Raw genomic sequence first — 20,969 nt, 5'->3', positions numbered from 1 at the left:
GCGGTTTACATTTTCTCGAAAAACAGGCTTTTAATTAAATTATTTTATTTTTTTTGTTATGAAATTAATTTTTTGACTTCTGATGTAAAAAGTAGCTATTAGAAAACCGACACGCTTTAAAAAACTTGATTTTACTTGACATTTTGTTGGTAATGAACAATGATACTTTACAGTAGAGGAATTTTCAAAAAAATTACATATCATAACTCATAAATATTTGATATTTTGTCATATAGGACTTTAAACTTATAGCAAGCTATATAGTAAAATATATTATTTACCTAAGAATTAGGTAAGAATATATTCTTTGATATATTTAGTAATATACTACTAACAAATAGTTTAAAATTAAAACCTTGAAATCATTCTTCACAATTTAATTTTATCCTGATTTCTATATAAATAATTTAAAAAAAATGAAAATTGTAAATGGAATATTAATTAAAATTTAAAATTAATTTAATCACTGATAATTCGCTTTAAAATAATAATATAGCTTTCTGTCACATAATCATAGTCCCGAGTAGTTAATATTGAAAATGACCTTGAGATATTATATAATACAGGTTAATCCGATTAAAGTGACACCCTTCACTTAAAAAACTAATAAGAAATTTTACAGAGTGATAAGATAACTCATTTTTAACAATTCTGCAATGTTATATAAAGATTTTTTAAAGGTTAAAAAAATATTCGACTTTATTTAAAAATAAAAATCCAAACACACACATAGTATACACATTTCATTTTAGTAAAGTTTAGATTTAGTATAAAAAATAATGAACTTTATTTCAAAAGATCAGAACAAAGAATTCTCAAAGTGGCCTCTTTTAGCTTGTACACATGCGCGAAGACGATTTCTTCATTTTCTTATAGCACTGTTTATGATTTCCTGATCAAAATTTTCTCATTTTTCCAAATTTTTTATCTCAAGATGGTTATAATTATTAATTGTGGTACGGTACATACGTTCCTGCAGATTACCACAAATGGCATAATCTCTTGGGCTGATGTCAGGGCTGTTTGGGGGCCATAACGATACAGAAATGAAGTCTAGGGCACAGTGAGCGGGTGCATTGTTCTACTAAAATATGAATCACTCACCAGACAATTTTATTGTGGGCAACGTCTTTAATAAGATATCTCTATAATAAGACCCGTTTCTCTTAACACATAGATCGATAAAAATAAGTTGAGTGAGTGCTGCCAAAATTTGAATACCAATCGAAACCATGACAGATTTTGAAAAATGGCATTTGAGTAGTAGACTGCCTTTTCTCTTTCTTGGGGCATATGTAACATAAAGCCTATCATCAAATTAACAGGTGAAATCACAGTAAATAGCTTTTCATTGTTAAACCAAAAAAATGAATCGGATTGAATTTACGCAAATGTTTTAGCATGAATCAAACAAACAAATTTATTCGCAATTATATGATGTTGGGCGTTTTTCCTTCTTAAAGATTTTAGCCGCATATCCTTATGAATAATTTGACGTACTAAAGTTTTTGTATACCAATCTCCCTGAATATTTTAGAAATAGTCATATGGATGCCTGATTACTCTTATTGACTCATTATAAATGTATTAACAAGTTTAATATTTGTCCAGTTCGGACATTTCATGGGCTATTACCACCATACCTTTTGTCTGCTGATCCCGTCAATTTTGCGAATGAGCCGAATGAGTCCTGAACAAATTTCTATTTGGGAATTCCTAAAATAATTGTCTTGGCACCTTAATGTCGTTTCTCTTTGTAAAATTTTAATTATTAAATCATCTTTAGTAAAAACCATATATTTTTCATCGTTTGGTATCGAAAACATAGTTTGGGTGTTTTTAAATTATTTTTTTAATTTTAAATAAAGTTTCACATTTTCTAAACATAAGAATAATTTAAAAAACTTTGAAGAATTGTTAATGTATTTTATCACTCTATAAAATTTCGTAAAATATCTTAAAAACTGACGGAATTATGAACAAATTAAAAAGGGTGTCAATAAAATCGAACCACCCTGTGTATATATGATATTAATATATAATACATTGAGTATATATTTGGATATTTATAGTATATAGTTATATAATAATTAGTTTTAATTTCTCTAATCAAAATAATAAAAACAAATCTTCAATTAATTTTTTTTGGAGAAATTTAAATATTGTTAAACTATCGGCCATGACCGACTTTTTTGGCTCCTTGCTAATTTTATGCATCAATTCTCTTTGCTTAATTATATAAATCTTTTAAATTTATCTATAATTATGTATATTCACAATAATACAAGTTCTTAGTACCATAATATTGATTATATTTGGTGATTTCGATTATTAATCTCAAGAGACAGAAATGTTAAAATTTATATAATTTTTTTTTCAAGATTAATATATTATAATAAAATTTTTGCAGGGGAAATATTGATGAATCAAATGTTTTCCTTTTGTTTTGTAATTTTCACTAGATAATTTATGAAAAATTAAAATTTTGACAGAAATTTGTTAGCGTAATTACCATAATTTTGTCCAGGATTTCGTTATTTTACTTTAAAAAATATATATATGTGATTTTCTTAAAAAAAGGGCAATTTTTAATTATTTAACAATCGCCATTTCTTAAAATTTTTAATAAACATATAATCAAGGCTATTATCCGGAATCCATTAAAAGAAAGGGGGAGAGGTTAGGAGCTATTTTTTTGCATATTTAATTTATATCAGACCAAAATTGTTACAAATTCTTTACGATTAATTATACTAGTTAGAATATGAAGGAGAGAATAATTCAGCATATTATTTTTATATCACGTGGTAACGCAAGATTGTTTTAAAAGCTAGGGTCAGGTAGATATGAGGACGCTATCGTCATTTGAATAAAATTGGACGGTGGTTATTAATATTTTAATAACAAATCCGGTGTTATAGGAAAATGTCTTTTTATTAAGACAAAAGGTTAAGATAAATAATAGCAGAACCCCCCCCCCCACCCCTCATCCGCTTGCCTATGTTAGACCTGTGATAGTTATCCTCGCCCCAAATATTTTGAAATAAAATGTTATTAAAAATTCTCTGCCTGAACCACCAAGACCATAATAGTTATCACATAGACGTCGATTTATATATATCAGGAGAATCTTATGAAGGATCACCATGAAATCTATTGAACAAGGGGAATAAAATCTCTTTATTTTATTTCCTTCCTGAATACCTTTATCATCAAATGAATGAAAGGTTTTTGATTCATCAGGTTGCATGTATTCTACAAATATTATTCCCGCAGAATCCTTTCCTACCCATTTTAAATTTTGCAAGAGGAAAAATTAAAATTTTAAATCCATTTTAGAGTATTTTCTGAATATATTAAAAAATTTTTATATTTTGGCAACACTACCCATTATTACTTGTATCAATGAATAAACATTTTCTTATAAAAAGAATAAAAACGTATCTGAGAAGTACTATATGATTGAATGGGCTTAGCCCTTGTTAGATAGGGAGTTGACACCAAAAACTATCAGGAATCTCGCTTATATCTCCTAGAAAATTTTTAAAGTAAATTTAAAATTAATATCTTAGGGCAGGGCCGAGCCGTATATTTTAAAACCGAATATTTGAAATCACCATTAGCTATAAAAATCAAAAATAAATATAATATATTTTTTAAAAACCGGGCCGGGGCTGAAAATTTTTTTAAAAAAAAGCCGGGCCTTAAACCCGAGCTGGGCTTTAAAATATAAAACCCGGGCTTATGAAAAAAAATCCGGACCGGGCCGAAAATTTTCTTAAAAAATACGGGCCGGGACGGGCCGTGCAAATGGTCCTCTGCAGGTCTCTGATTAATATTGATAGATGCTAGGGAAGTAAACACTTGTATTTAAGTAATCACTAAAAATGGAGAAAATATTCATATTCCCAAATTGGTTTTCAAATTGGGAGTAATGCAAGGTATACTTCCCTACCATTTATTAATATTAATTTCAAATTTACCGTAAAAGTTTCTAGAAGATATAAGCGAGATTCTCAATTTTTAGCTATTTGTGTTTTCGTGATTTAGAAAGAACCTATCCCCTTCATTTAATTCACAATATATACTTTTCAATCTTTTTTATTTGTATTTTTTTAATATAAAAAATTATCTCTCTAAAAATTTTACTAGCTTTATAAATTTTCATTTTCATATTTAAAAAAAATGAGAATTTGATATATATAATAAGTTATTTATTATAGATAATTGGTTAAGTAATTACAGTTTTATTTTATTTATATTCCGCTTTTTCAATAATTCCATCCTTCCTTTTTAACCGAAAAAACGAATTAAATTTTAATAACTTTTTTAAAAATATAAAATATATAAAAGTATTATTAGTAAAAAAAAATTAAGTATATTATTTTTTATGCTTTAAAAAAATTTTCGATTGTCGGATGATATATGAGAATAAGGGATTAAAAAAAATGCTTACATTGACAAAAATTAAATATAAGCAAAATTATAAAAATATAATTGCTCTTAGGATTGGGAAAGAATAAGTTCGGCTTTGTTCTAAAACATAAAATTGCCCAATTTTCACGGGTGGCAAAAACCCATTGGAATCGCAAAGAAAATAAAACCAAATTTATACAAAAATTGAGATATAGTTAATAATGGGAAAAAAAGAAAAATTTAAATTTAAAAAAAATCTCCAAAACGTACTTATCAGTGTAAGTTTTAAATTGTAAGAATTTTATAGTTAAATTTGTTAAGTCTAGGCCAAGTTTTATAGGTAATGACTATAATTGATCTTATAAGTTATAAATGTTAGATTTTTAACCATAGTAAATTCGAAAATAAGGTGAGGGAGGATTAAAACATATATATATTAACCGAAATCGCTTAAATTAAGTATTCATATTCTGCGAATAATAAAATTCATTATTCAAATCGGTTAGGCAAGTTAAAAAATTCGTTTATTGTCATGGGGAAGCTATTTTTATTAATATATAACCTTTGTAATTCAAATAGTTTTTTTTTAAACCAATCATAAATAAATATGTATAATAATAATTTATAATTAAAAAGTAATTATTTTATCCACCATAAAAAAACAGTAATTGGCTAAAGGAAGATATAATATATATAATACCATTTCTAAATTATATAAAGCAATTCAAAAATTAAAAATTTCTTAAAATTTAAAAAAAAATTCCTGAAATTCTTTGAACCATTTTTAATCAAATTAAAAGAAAAACTTTAAAAATTTATTTTTCTAAAATAAATAAATAAATAAATTATATACCATGAAATATATAGAATATAGCAAAAAAATCAATAATTTTAAGTAATTACAAGCTATAACAAAAGTTTAGTATAGTTATGATTAAGAGTAGCTTTGCAATAAAAGTTTATATGTTACAATACAGTGAGGGACCAAAGAGAAAATATAATATAGGTATTTTATGTCCTTCATTCATTCAAAATTTCTTTAATGATATTGATATACTAGATCTTAACCTGAGGGGAATGGGGGGGGGGGGGTAATGAAAAGTCTATTATATTTTATATAATTATTCTCAAATACATGCTTTTTTCAAATTAATAATGTTTAAACTGAAAATTACTAATATTAAATAATTGGAATGGAACTGGCACTGGCATTAAAACGAAACATGGCAAATGGAGTATTGGAAATTTTTGAAATTATTTGTTAAATAATATATCGCAACAATCTTGAATTCAATGTAATTTTTAGTCTCAAAGTAACTGATATGTATATGTTAGGCGATATTGGGCTAAGTTAATTTAAATTTGCCGTGGGCTTATAATCTTAAAGGAACAGGAAATGATCACCACAAAATGCCATTGTTAAGGGTCTTTTTTACAAGTGAGAATTAATTAATAAGCCATTAAATCTATGTATTTTGTATCAGTTATTGATTAAAAAATTTTTTCATCTTCTTACATACATTGTTCTTGTGGTTATGAATTATGTAACATGGACCATTGTAATAGGAAAGAATTTATTTTTCATTTCAAATTTCTTCCCTATTGTATAATTTATTTCTTTATTTTTTTGACTTTCATTTTTATAGTGAAATACGTGATTAAATGACTATGATAAGGACATAATTTATTCATATTTTGCAATTATTTAGACGTTTATTTTTGCGATTTATCAATAGATAAATAGGAATAAAGGAAGGAAGTAGTGTTGTTAAACGACCCGATTTTTAAAATCGCCTAACCCAATATTTTAACCAAAAAATATTAAGCAAACATCGAGATTTCGTTAATAGATGTCCATACCTTTCTGTCACCTATGAGTAAAATCTCAAGACTATCTAATATTTTTTAGCCAAAATCTTAAGTTAGCAGCTTTTAAAAATCGAGCTGTTTAACAACACTTGAAGGATGGGAAAGGAAGAGAGGGAGTAAGTAAGTATCTTTTAAATTTTGAAGTGCTAATTAAAAATTATTATGGATCAACACAAAATCGTAATACGAAGCATTCTTAAAAGATCTATGGTATAATAATTCATATTCATGTAAAAATATTTTAAAAAATAATTAAATAAATATAATTAATAATAGGTGAATTATAAATACAAACAGATATAATAAAGCTAAAATATATGAAAATTAATCAAATTTACAATTTGAAAAGATAGGTTAATTAAAGAAGTTGTAAATTAAATTATATAAATATTTAACATTAAAATATTGAGCATAGATACAAATTTAACCCGATTTTTCAAATAAGTCTCTCTACTGGTAATTTAAAAGCCTAGTCTTCATATGCTCATTGGCGAAAAACTAAATCAAGTTTATTTTTTTTTATGTTGATGCAAGGAATAGATGAAAATACATATGCCCAATAGAGTTATATATTTGATAACTAAAGAGAATTAACAATGTCTTTAAGGGGGTAAAAGTAAAGGGGACCACACGGATACTCAATAAGTCTAATATTTATTTAAACAAAGAATGTAATAATATCACAACATTTGCATTTTAATTCAAAAATATTTGCTACGTGGTTCACTTCAAAAACATTTGAGACCATTTATAATTCATTTATTCAAATATATTGGACGTCATTTTAAAATTTTAATCAATTAAAAAAATCCCCTGCTAACTGTTTCTTACTGAAAATTTTTTGTAATTTATTTAATTTGTATATCAAAATGAAGAAAAGTGAAAATGAGAAGAGGAGGAATGGAGAGAAAATAATGATAAATTATATTCTTATTATACTTATTATAAAAAACAAATAAGCTTCTAACACCGAAATCCAATCATTTAAAAAAAAGAAGATATTAAATTTTAAAAATACAAAACCTATTTGAGATTTCAAAATCATCCCCTCCTTCCAATATCTCAAACAATCGAAAAGAAAAAAAGAATGAAAAGAATTATGCAAATTTATATAATTTATATTTTGTTTTTTTTTCAAAAATTTTGACATATATTTTATAGAATTTTAACGAAATTTTATTTCTCATAAATGACACCAAAAAATGAGTCGCTTTTTAAAGGGAGAAAATTATTTTTTATATCAGATTTTTAAAAAATAATCAATTATGCTTTTTTTTTCTTTCTTCTATTCCTGCATTCACAGTTAGCGCGAATTCGTGGAGAAGTATATAAAAATAGACAAAAAGGCAAATTTTGTATACTTTCCAGCCAATTCATGCTAATTGCGAATGCAGGGTTTCGCAGCTATGTATTTTGTATTCACCGCCACTAATTCGCGCCACTTAAAAATGAGGGGTATATATTTCTAATTTAAGGGATCGGAACCATAATAAATATCGGTTCAGGTTAGGGTCCATAAAATAAAGGTTTAGAAAAATAAAGATTAGGTTTGAATAATTGAAAAACCGATTCGAACCGTTATATAAAGATATGATATCATGATTTTACGTATAGAAGCGCATTTTTTACGATTTTATTATTTAAACTCATATATAAAGAAAACGTTTTTTTTAAAATTATTATTACACATAGATATTGTACCAATATGGGATTGATATTTATATTGCTGAGGCTAGTGGGAGAGACTGAATATCTATGGAATTTTACTCTTATTCAACTTCGATCAAATCCAAAATAATAATCAAAATATAGTCTGTAAATTATTAATAATCAAAATATCATCGGTCAAGAAAGGTTAGAATAAAATGATACTAAATCAGACTAATATCCTCGTTAGAACTAAAATGATACTAAATCAGACTAATATCCTCGATTATATATATTTTTCTATAATATTCGTCAAATCAGAAAAGTTAGAACTAAAATGAAATTAAATCTTTATTAAATAATAAGTTAAAAATATAATCAAACTAAATTAAAAAAAAATTAAAATAATCAACAATTAAAATTAAAAATTATATTTAAGTTCGTAAAATCATGATCTATCACTATCCAAATATCCTCGAATATATATACTTTTCTATAATATTCATTTACATAATGTTTTACAAACAAACTGAAAAAAATCTTGAACTTTCTTTAATTTGAATAATCATTCTTTTTTATTCATCTTTCTTTAAATCATTTGCATTCGAAATTTAATTCTTTTTTCTTGAGTAGATTTGAATATCTTTCGGCTTCGTAATTTGGTTTAACAATTACAACCGATATAAACCTTATTTATAAATTTTATCAAATAAACTGTATTTAGTGACTATAGTCTTTATTATAATTTCTAAAACGAACCCCCCCCCCTCCCTTAACAGTTTTACAATAATCAATTTTTATGAAAATCAACAGATCACCTTTATATATTTTAAAAAGATAATAAATATTAGGAACCGGCAGAGGTACCAATTGCACGGCCCGCCTCGAATATGTAAAAAAAAGCCGAACCCCGTGTATATTTTTTCGATAAAATGGTTTTGAAATGATATAGATAGAAAATATCAGAAGTGAATGAATGTGATATATTTCATTTATACAATTATATTCAACACATATTCATAAAATATTTTCAAATTAAATTCAAATTAAAACTTATTATAGTATATCTTTATTAATGTATATAAGTAGAATAAATATAAATATAGAAAACAAATATAAAAACGTCAATTAGGCTTGATCTCTAGCTTTTAAAATTTGTTTGAACTTGCTTAATGAGTTAGAATATATCAGTAGAGAGTTAAAAGAATTTTTTTGAGAAAAATTAATCCGGTGAAAAAAAATTATGCCCCGGCAACAAAATTATAGTTTCCGAAATATTTATGAAAATATATTAATTTATATATACTCCTTATCATAAAGTACAAAAAATGTAATTTTAATACTTTATTTAAATTATGTTAACTGATCGAGCCGTTTTTAAAAATCAACTCAAATTGGACCTAATATTTTACTTCATAAATAAATTCAAATTATATCGATAGTGTATTCGGATAATGCATTCGCTGTAATGCATTCGCGACAATGAACTCTCGGTAATACACATGTTTCGCGATATTATTTTCACGATAACACGTTCGTCCTCTAATACATTCGCGGTAATACATTCGCTACAATGCAATCGCGAGTCGTGATTTTTAATTTAATAACCTTATAAACATGCATTTATATTTTTTAATTATAAATTTCGGGTTGAGCGGGTTTGGACCCAAAAAATTTAATTTGCAGGGTGCTAATTTTGGTTTCGCTTTTAATTATGTGGTAATAGTCCAAGAAGGCATAATACTTAAAAATTAGCCTCTATAAAGTCTGAATTATTGAATATTAATGATCTATATATCAGACTTAACTGGCTTATGCGAAATAATTTTTTATTAAGATTGAAATAGGCCGAAAAAAGCCCTACAAGCATTACTGTGATTTAGATTTTGCTATTTATAATATTAAAACTTTTCGCAAAATGTCTCAGCATTATCGATTTCAATCCCATTTATTTTTATTAATTAGTTTTATATTTATTGATGATTTATAGAAAGATGGTTTTTAAAGATAGATGTATGAAAGTGTTCTGTTTTTATACGAATAATTTTCATATCAATCATATTTAAAATATTTTATAAATAAAACAATTATAGGAACTTCTGTTCTTTCTCAAAAAAATTTTTTTAGCAAGAGACAAGGCATGGGAAATATTAATGTAATATTGTATCAAAAAAAAGAGATGAGAATTATTTGATATTGTAACTAATTTTAATTTGAAATCATTTCATTTAAAAAAAATTGAATTTTAAATGATTCTTAAATCTCAACATGAGGATTTGCACTATTTGGTGGAAAAGGGACCGACCTAAAAAGTTTAAGTAATTATTATTTAAATAAAAATATATATTTTTTTTAAACTTTAAATCAACTTTCATAATAATTTCAAATTATTTTTTAAATGTTTGGATGATCCATTTTAAGGAACGAGTATAAGGCTTACTCGATTAAAGTTGTTGAGCCATTTAAAATGGGTAATTTAATAACAAATCTATAGTATTCATTAAAAAAGGCACTTAAAAAGGTTTTACTGTTATAAAAATTTCAAAACTAGTTTAAGGTTATGAAGCTTATGAAAACATGAATTAAAACATTAGAAATATGAAATTTTTATTTTTAGTAATATACAACAATTCAAAGTTGCAATATTTTATAGATAAATTTGTATTTAAATGTACCTATTTTAAGGAAAGAATGTATAATTATCGTTTTTTAAAAATTATATAATTTACTAAAAAAATATTATTGATTGATTTATTAAGGGTAAAAAAAACTAATTAAATATATTATTTTAAGTCAGAGAATTAATCAAGTTTACTTTAATTTTAAAGTTGGTAAAGCCTCTGGTATAATTGTTTGTTTTATAGATTAGAGGCTGCTAAGCCCTAACTCCCATCCCGTTTTAATTTTTAAATTTTCCTGGCCTGGCCCTTGGGCCTGGCTTTGCAAATCTCTAATATAGATAGATCTTGCAAATTTCGAATTATTTGAAACAAAAAATATTCGAAAAGAATAATAAATTTAGAGTTTTTTAAAAAAAGAGTTAGTTTACCGATTTATATTTGACTTTTAGAGGGTGGCTTATTGCGTTTAGTAAATTATTTTTTTTATTAGGAACCGTAGCTATACCACCTTTTAAAAATATTCAGAAATAGAAGAGAAACCAGGACCTATTTTCAGTTCAGTTTTCAAACTGATATAAATGTATAAAGAACAATAAATGACATCGTTTGCAATTGATACAATAATATAATATTAAAAAAGAAATAAATAATGAACGATTTGTAAATCGAATTCAATATTAAACCTGAAAACGTGTATGTTTTTATTGATAAAATGCTCAATCTGATTTTTAAAAAAAATATTAGAATTTTTTCATCAATATTTGTATTCGAAATAGAATTTTAAAAAAACATTTGTAATATCCTCAAATAAAAAATTAATAATATATATTTTTTTAATCCAATTCGAAAAATGCCGTGACGGGTGGGAGAGTCGTTATTTTATTAGGTGCCCAGGCTAGCTCTGTGTTATGCGGAATATTTCGCACTTTTTATCAATAGAAAATGAGAGTATCTAAGAATAAACAGTTTTCTCACCTGTCAATACAGAGTTTATCTTTTATGTCAGGATGGTCAGGAAATAGTCTGTTGGAATGGGAGGTAGAGAATTTAAAATAAAATTTCATACAGTGAAAGGCACATGTCATTATAGAAGGATTCTTATTTTATGATCCAATTTCTATTCAATATTAAACAGGGCCCCATTTTATCCATTATATAAATTAATATAAAAAACGATTAAATTTATAACTAATAAAGAGTAACATAATTATTATCAAAAGCCCCTCCCTACACCAGCATTTGTTGACCTTAAAAGAATACATATACAGGTTTAATGTAAAAAAACCTAGAGTTACTAAAAGGTACTTTTATAAAGAATTTATATTACATACATATGTATCAAGACAGAGAAACAAATAAGTGGACTAAAAAATATATATAATTAAAGATAGAAAATTTCAAAGATACAATTAAGATGTGCATAATGCCAAAATTAAACTCAAATTATGAAGTATCAAATATTTTATTATAAACTATAATTGTTAGATTTTAATAATAGAACATTCTTAAAGTTTTCATCACTAAAATATACCCGTATCCTTAAATACAATTTTAGCCGCGGTAAAAAATATTTCAACTGAATTAAGTTAATCTTTGTATATAGTAAAATCACGACTAAAGTAATAACATAAGGAAAATTTCACCGATTTTAAATTTCTCCAATTCACATAGTATGTTTTTTGATTAAATAATCATAATTTTTTCATATTTTACAATGGTTGATAAATCCACATTGTGTTTTGTTTTTATATGTAAATGGTCATTCTCAACCATTCTCGATAATATTATAATAGCCAGCTCAAGTTATGTTCATCTGAAGGAAATCATTTAATTAGCAGAAATAAGTTTAATTTTTTTTAATAAGCAGAAATATATTTAAAGTTAAAACATTGAGATAAGAATAATAAGTAGGTGTAAAAAAGGGCAGGGATATATGGCATACGGTTGGTGGTTAATTTTAGGTGAGAGATATGAATTAGGTAGGGTTAATTCATATTTTTATAAGAAATCTGACAGGTGTGATTATTTTAATGAGGTAATGACAATTTTCTTGAGTTGAACCTAAATTTCTTAATATTTATTATAAAATTTTACAACATAATACTAGTTTAAATTTATTATTCTATCTTGCAATCTTGGATATTAAAATTTTATAAAATAATCGTCTAAATCAAATACCTAGCCTAGAAAGTATATTTAAAAGTTTATTAGTGTTGTTAAACGGCTTGATTTGAGCCTATTTTTTAAAAACGGCGAATTCATTATTTTAGGCAAAAAAATATTGTCTACGAGATTTTGTTAATAGATGTTCAAACCTTTGTGCCACCTTTGAGCAAAATCTAAGGCTCGCATAATAATTTTCCTAATAAAATATTGAGTTAGCTGTTTTTAAAAATCGGCTCAAAATGAGCCGTTTAACAACACTACAGTTTATAAATAATATAAAAAATGTTAACGATAATTTTTAGTATTGAATATATTAAGCTGTATCAATTAATTATTCCAAGAAAACTATACAATGCATGCAAAGCGTTTAATGAAATATATTGATAGTGTATCATCTGAAGAGCAAAGTAAACTAGATATAGAAGAAATTATTTCGATCTTTAAAGCCTACATTAAAATATCTTCAAGGTATTTATACTCAGTAAAAATTTAGCCATCATTAAGGATAGGTGGACAAATATAAGATGGGAATGCATTATAAATTTTTTTTATATCAACCCTAAGCACCATTTTCAATAAATCAATTGAAACAGGACCAATGGGAGTAAATACAAATTGAAATATTAAAATATAATTACTGCGCGTTTTTATGGACTCAAATATAATTTTCATAATCGTGTACCCCGCCCCCCTCCCCCATTTAATATAAATTTGTATTTAATAACGTTTTTCTAATTACTTAAACATATACTATTTTAAAAATTATATTATGTTTAATTTATTTCTAAAATTTAAGAATATTTGAATTATACTCAATCAATATATAAAATCTAAGTGAGAAAACTTCGGAAATTTTTATTTTTATTATTATAATTTATATTTCTTTTTATTGATTATTGATCATCAATAAAGTCATTTGCCTTAAACCTAATCTATTAACAAAAATAATTGTAATTTAAGACTGAACTTACCAATTGAATTGTCAAATAAATTTACATTATTGTTCTTTTAATTAATTTTTTTTAGAAAAATTGGTTTATTTGTCACTTTATATAGATGTTCCGATTAGTCCTTTTTTTTAAATTCAAAAGTGACCAAATTGAGGTCACTTTGGAGTTATAATGTATTCTCTATTCTATTAATATAATAATCCCTATTACTAAATTTAAATAAAAAGTTTGTCAATCACTTTATTTTTGGAAACTTCATGTCAACACTTATTTTGTCTATTTTATTATTCAATAAATTATTTATTATTTTTTAAAAAAAATCACAAGATCATGGGGAATTGAAGAGAAAAGAATGCTTTCTTTTTCTTATGACAATAAATAAATTATTTGGCACGTTCTCATTTTAGAAAAAATAATTTATTAAATTTAAAAAATAATTAAATTTAAATATTTTTTTTTAACCCGCTGTTCTGATCTTGGCGTAAATACCAATATATACTTATTTAATATCAGAATATTCTTTAATATATATTTTTATTCGTGTGGAATCAACATGTATTACCGTAGCAAAGGAATGAAAATATAGCATTCATTCAAGGTATAAATTATACTTTAAATATTTTTTAGGGAAAAGGTAAGTATTATTTCGTTTCTAATTTTTTTTTAACCTATAATTTCATTGCATTATAAAAAAAAATAAGGCAAAAGGATGATAGCTAATTTCGTTAGTTCGTTAAAGTTAAATCTTTTATCATCCTAGGAATTGTTATATATATATATTATATTAAAACTAATAATCAAACAATTTTTTTTTTAATGTTAACTCAAAAAGTTCCACCTAAATGTTGAAATCATAACCATAAAATATTAACTATTTTTCTATGTATTTTATCAAGAAACTGGAGTTTGATAACAATTAATAATTGGCCATCGACTTTACGATACAGATTTAAAAAAAACAGGTAATCTCATATGATCCACCTATAACCCCCCCTTACTTATCTTATGTTTTATCAACTACTATTTGATAGATATCATCTGTACATTCACCAAAGATGTAATTCGGATCTCAAAATACTTACCATTACATTTTAAATAAAGATTTTTAAATCTATCTTATTTCTTTTTTGACAAAAATGACCGAAACGACAGATTATGAAGATTATTATCCGTCATATTCCTCTACTAATGATTCGTCCCAATTGCATTTTGACTTCAAAATTCCTTTATTGGAACTCATTCCGATTACCTTGGCTTACAGTTTGACCTTCGTGATAGGACTCGTGGGAAATATTTTAGTGATATTCTGCGTGACTAAATTTCGTAAAATGAGAAGTTTGACCAATATTTTCTTGACCAGCTTAGCAACGGCCGATCTCTTAATCATTTGCATATGTGTGCCTATAAAGGTATTTATAAAATATTATCTGAAATTAATATGATAATTAATTTCCCTTATTTTATAATGAGACTTTCAAGATAGAAAATATTAGAAATGTTGGCTTAACTTTCATGATATTAGGTTCTTTGAGGATTACCAGCATAATTTAATAGTTATTTTTTGATAAATTAAATATTATCAAAGGATTTAATTTTTAATTTATACTTTTATAATTCCTTTTTTAAATTTGAGCTTCTTTGTCTTAACTTATTTAAATAACATCACAATTTCTTAATAATATGTTATTAATCGAAATGGCCGGTCGCCTAATTTAAAATATAAAAAAAATTCCAAGGGTCATTGGCGTACGCAGCGGGGGGGGGACAAGGGGACAAACCCCCCCCCCCCCCCTGCCCCCCCCCTCCCCCCCCCAAAGCCAAAATGAAGATGCCGGACATATTTTTCAAAAATATTATTTTTTATATTTTATTATAATTATTCATATCTATTTCTTTTTAAATTTTTATATTATTACCTTTTTCATTTACTAATTTACTTTATCATTTAATTTCATTTTCAAGTTTTCCTTGTGGCGTAATATTTATCTATTATTTTTAAATTTCCCGGTATTATAATTTTCAAATTTCTAGTCATGGATATTAGACTTTTTTTTAAAAACGCTGAAGGTGAAAATCATGCCAAAAAGCAAAAAAGTATAGTATAATAATTTAATAAACAAAAGCTGTGAACTGATGATTTCCTCAAAAGAATCAATTCAAAAGGGGGATATGATTCCCATCAATAATTGATAAAAATAGGGTTAAAATTGCAAAAGAAAATAGAGGCAAGATAAAACTAACTATTGAGGCTATTTTATATTGTGGCTTGCAAGGCCTAGCACTCCGTGGCCACAAGGATTCAGGAAGCTTAAATTTTAATAATAATGATAACGAAGGTAATTTCCGTGGACTTTTAAAATTTAAAGCATTAGGAGATCCTGTATTAATGGAGAGCCTCATTAGTACCAATAAAAATGCTACTTATCTCAGCCCTAGGATACAAAATGAGATAATTGATATTTGCAACAATATCATTTTAGAAAAATTGATTGTTGAAATCAATTCTGCCCATGCTTCTCAATTTTGGCAGATGAGACCACGGACATTACTGGCATTGAGCAGATGTCGTTGTGTGCGCTATATGTAGATACTCATAAAAACATTATCAAGGAAATGTTTCTCCAATTTATTCCTGTTTCAAGCATGACTGGGTCTGCTTTAGCTGATGTAATATTTGTGAATCTTAAAAAATTATAAGTAATAATTAATCTTATTATATAATTATTTTCAAAAATATAGCTAAATATAAATATGATACGTGGGCAAGGGTATGATGGAGCACGTGCAATGAGTAGACAATTCAATGGGCTTCAGGCATTTATTAAAAAAAATGCCCAACAGCTATATATGTCCACTGTGCTGCCCATTCACTCAACTTAGCAATATCGGATTCATGTTCTTTACCATTGATATCAAATTGCTTAGGTTTTTAATTATTAAAATTAAATTTTTTATATTTATATCAGGTAAAATATCTAGCATCTATGAGATGTTTAGATACCCCAAGTGTCAAAATATTTTGAACAGAATTATATCTGAAACTCCTTGCCCAACAAGGAGAAAAAAATTGTAAAAAGCTTGTCCAACAAGATGGAGTCTTCGACATCAAGCAGTAACAGCTTTTATCGAGTTAGAAGAGCCGATTATTAATGCTCTTACAGAAATATCACAATGGTCTGAAAGAGATATTTCTTCAGAAGCAAGCAAGTTACTGGATTCAATACTTATACCAAATTTTTTTTTCGCATTAGAATGTATTAATAAATTATTTAATTATACAACTATTTTATGTAATACTTTTCAAAAACCTGATATTGATTTGATTGAGATGAGAATAGCAGAGACAATTTTATTAGAACTCATAGAAATTAGCTAATGCTGATGAGGAATTTCATATTTTATATGTTAATGTTGAATCAAAAGCAGAGCTATACGAGTTCAATATTTGTCTCGCTCGACTTGCAGTAAGGCAAACTTATCGTCCAAATATTAATATAGGGTCAATAGAAGAATATTATAAAATAAATGTCTATATACCTCTTTTGGATACATTTATAACCCAAGTAAATGAAAGGTTTTTAATTCATCAAGAAGCACTTATCAATCTGCAGATATTACTACCGCAAAAGCCCTCTGAACCTTTTTCAGATGATGATTGAAAAAAAATAAAATATTTGGAAGATTTTTATCATGAAGACATTAATGTATCTCATGATGCTTTATTAGCTGAATGCCAACTATGGTATAAAAGATTAACTATGGTTGATATAGTCCCAAAAAATGCTATGGATGCTTTGCATCATTTCAAACATCTTTTAGATTATTTTCCCAATATATTGAAATTATTATATATATTAGCAACTCTTCCCATTAGTACTGCAACTAATGAGAGAACATTCTCTTCTTTAAGAAGATTAAAAACGTACCTAAGAAGTATAACTTCTGAAAGTAGGTTGAATGGTCTGGCCCTTTTGAATATAGGCATTTGAAGCCAAACATGGATGAGATAATTGAAAAATTAGCTCACTCCCAACGAAGATTGGATTTTACATTATAAAAATATAATGTTTCTATAATATTTTTTGTGCTATCATTTTTTAATGTCTTATATATTTTTCTTTTACATAAAAAATATAATTATTCATATTTCCAACATTTAGATTTTTTATACTTTATATATAAATTTTAAAAGCTCAAAAAAATTTAAATTTCTATTATGGATTATTTATTTTATAGTCATCATATCCTGGTTATATCCACTTAATATTTTATAATTCAGATTTATTTAAAGTATTTATATGCCGCCGGTTATATCCGTTTAATATTTTTTAAATCAAATTTATTTTTATATATCTGTTTATATATTTAATTTTTTATAATTTATATTAATTTAAATTTGTATATTAGAAATAGTTATTAGTCCTAATAAATTTATGCTTGATATTTTTAAATAACAATAATTTTATTTTAAAAATTTTAATTATCCCCCCCCCCTCCCACACCAAATTCCTGCGTACGCTACTGCCAAGGGTATTCATATATATAAGTTGCATTTACAAATTAAAGTACTTAAGTTGTGACCTAAAGACTTAATTATTTATTATTTTTTTTAAGTTTGATAAATCAACACTCAAAGATTTCTAAAAAAATTTAAAATTTGAACATAAAAATCTGGTTTTACAAAAAGTGACTTTCAGTTAATAATTTTAGTGGACAGTTGCTTGTAATTCCATTCACATGACAGTTTAATCATTATACTAATATAGACCCCTTGTTTTTTGTAATTTGTATTATTTATGTAATTTGTATTATTATTTATAAATTTATTGTTAAAAGTATATAAACTAGATGGCGTTATTGCTAATAGAAGTTTTATTTTTAATTTTAGTGGAAAAAAACATATATTATTTAATGTAATTACAATATAACTATTATATTTATCGATTGAAATATATTCAAATATAAAAAGTACAGGAATATATGATTAATGTATAATGATATTAATAAAAATTTACATATTCACTGATAATTTATAAGAAAGCAAGAAAAATTATAAACTATAATGTATTATTGTCCAAATTGCAATATTAATAATTATCATAAATTTTTTAACTTAAGTGTTTCATTTCAATTTACAAAAAATGGTTAATGTCAAATATTTAAATTTTATTTGCAAGTTTTAATGCTATATAAGTTAAAGTAGTACATTTCTATGATTTCTTTTATTAATTGTCAACTTAAATAAAAAATAAGAGTAAAATTAGCTAAAAATTGTAAATGACGGAAATTATGATATCACAATTTACGGTTTTATATTTCTTTTCCTATTTATTATTTTTAAATGTCTTAAAAGTGTTATAATAAATAGTGATTGCTAAATTATATAAAAAATATATAAAACCAAGCTTTATTTAAATAATGGCTATTAAAGAACCGTTTACCTCTAGAGATATAATATAAACTATATAATCTAATTGCTCTAATATTATTAAACGATTTAGCTGGATCTGCTCAAGTCGATTTGAGTCCAAATTTGGATCGAGTTGAGTATTTTGGATCGATATTTTTAACTTTACCCTGAGAATATTATGATATTTTAACTTACCTAACTTTTGTTTTGAGTCCCTACTTTTGGCAATTTAATAACACTAGTAGTCTCACCTAAAAAAATAAGAGTTAAAGATGTCACCGATCAAAGACGTAGCCAGGGAGGGGCAAGAGGAAATCCTCCCTTAAAAATTTGTCTTTTCTTATAAATATCATTTCAAATTAATAGCCCCCCCCCAACCCCCCATATTCTCCCAAAATGCATACAATATATTACTATAAACAAGAATTTGATAGAAAAATTGGTAAAAGTTTGTAATTTTTTAAAATAACGACTATTAGAAAGAAATATATTTTTATAAAAAAGATGAAATACCAATATCATTTTATAAAAAAGATGAAAAACCAATAACATTTTTATAAATAACCCAAGCCTAGAATAGGTGAACCTAAAGACCTTCAACAAAATTTATGAAAGAAAACCAACATACTCAAGCGACGATAAATTAGAAAAATCTTGGAAACTAGGTGTTGTAATATGTAAATTACTTTGAAATAAAATAGAGGAAAAAGAAGTAATATTCAAATCGAAGTAATATTCAAATCGATTGTTAAACAGAAAAACTTAACGAATTATTAGAATTTTTGAATAAAGACGATGTAAATGAATTGGAAAAGAAAGTATATATATTCGGAAATATTTTACTTAAAAAAAAAGAAAGAAAGATCATGATTTTACGAACTTAATTATAATTTTTTATTTTAATTTTTTATTATTTTAATTTTTTTTTAATTAGTTTAGTTTGATTATAATTTTAACTTATTATTTAATAAAGAGTTAGTATCATTTTAGTTCTACCTTTCTTTATTTGACAACGGTTCTAATCTCTCAATCCGTTCAAAAACTCGCAAAACGTTACAATGATGTTGGAGAGTGGAGGCGACAGGGCAATTTCAACAATTCAGTCTAATTAACTCTCCCACTAGCCTCAGCAATATAAATATCAATACCATATTGGTTCAGTGGTGTCTTGCAGCGATTGATCCAGGCTTTAGAAGATCAAAAGTCAGTCTAATTAACTCTGAAAAGAGATTCTAAATAAAGGGGGAAGGGGATGTATGAGATGACTATCGACACTAAGACAAAGAATGAGAGCAATAAAACAATGGTATCAATATTAATGGTCGTATTTCGGAGAATTAGTCGTTTAGCTAAAATGAATGCTTCACAAGAGATCGTTATACGTACAAGTGATCGATGTAGCTAAAAGAATTTCGTTATAAATTTTTATTAAAGATATACGGTTGACTGTTATTTAAGTTGATAATATTTAGCAAAATATCAGGTTGTTGATTAACCTAAAAATCTTCATAAAGAGAAACGGCTTTTCGTCATTAGAAAATTTATGCCGCAATCGAGCTCAATTAGAGATCGGATTTTTATTTTGGATCAAAAGAGACAAGAAATCATTATCGTATAAGAGATCTTAAGGCAAAGTGGATATATTGACAAGAAGACCAGGATGCTATCGTTAATCGTTGACAAATTATAGCCAATTATCAAAACTTTAGTATAGGATACAAAATCGATGATCCTAAAAACAAGAATTCAGGAAAACAATCGTTAATCGTAGAGCATCGCAGATCGTTGACCGAGATAAAGCAATGATCATTAGTTACAAAAGAACGTTAGAAACGAGCAAAAGACCAAATTAATTTATCAGGAGAATTTAAGACGTAGTATCGATAATCG

At 25.6% G+C, this 20,969-nt stretch overlaps 1 protein-coding gene across 2 annotated transcripts in view; it reads left to right on the top strand.

Annotated features, from left to right (window-relative positions):
• Positions 1-14,073: 14,073 nt before the first annotated feature.
• Positions 14,074-20,969, top strand: part of LOC135927623 (G-protein coupled receptor 54-like) — a 31,597-nt gene continuing 24,701 nt past the window's right edge. The window contains exons 1-3 of one of the 2 annotated variants that reach the window (XM_065463732.1): positions 14,074-14,267; positions 14,566-14,631; positions 14,701-15,078. In XM_065463732.1, the coding sequence (XP_065319804.1) occupies positions 14,806-15,078 (273 nt within the window). In that variant the 5' untranslated portion in view covers positions 14,074-14,267; positions 14,566-14,631; positions 14,701-14,805. Of the gene's footprint in view, positions 14,268-14,565; positions 15,079-20,969 lie in introns of both variants that reach the window. The other variant, XM_065463730.1, reaches the window with a different exon arrangement.

Source organism: Gordionus sp. m RMFG-2023, chromosome 3 (genome assembly GCF_954871325.1).
Source record: "Gordionus sp. m RMFG-2023 chromosome 3, tfGorSpeb1-WG-v2, whole genome shotgun sequence".
In the NCBI taxonomy this organism is placed as follows: domain Eukaryota; kingdom Metazoa; phylum Nematomorpha; class Gordioida; order Chordodea; family Parachordodidae; genus Gordionus; species Gordionus sp. m RMFG-2023.
Note: the sequence above shows the minus strand (reverse complement) of the source record. Positions and strands in the feature narration are given on the sequence as shown.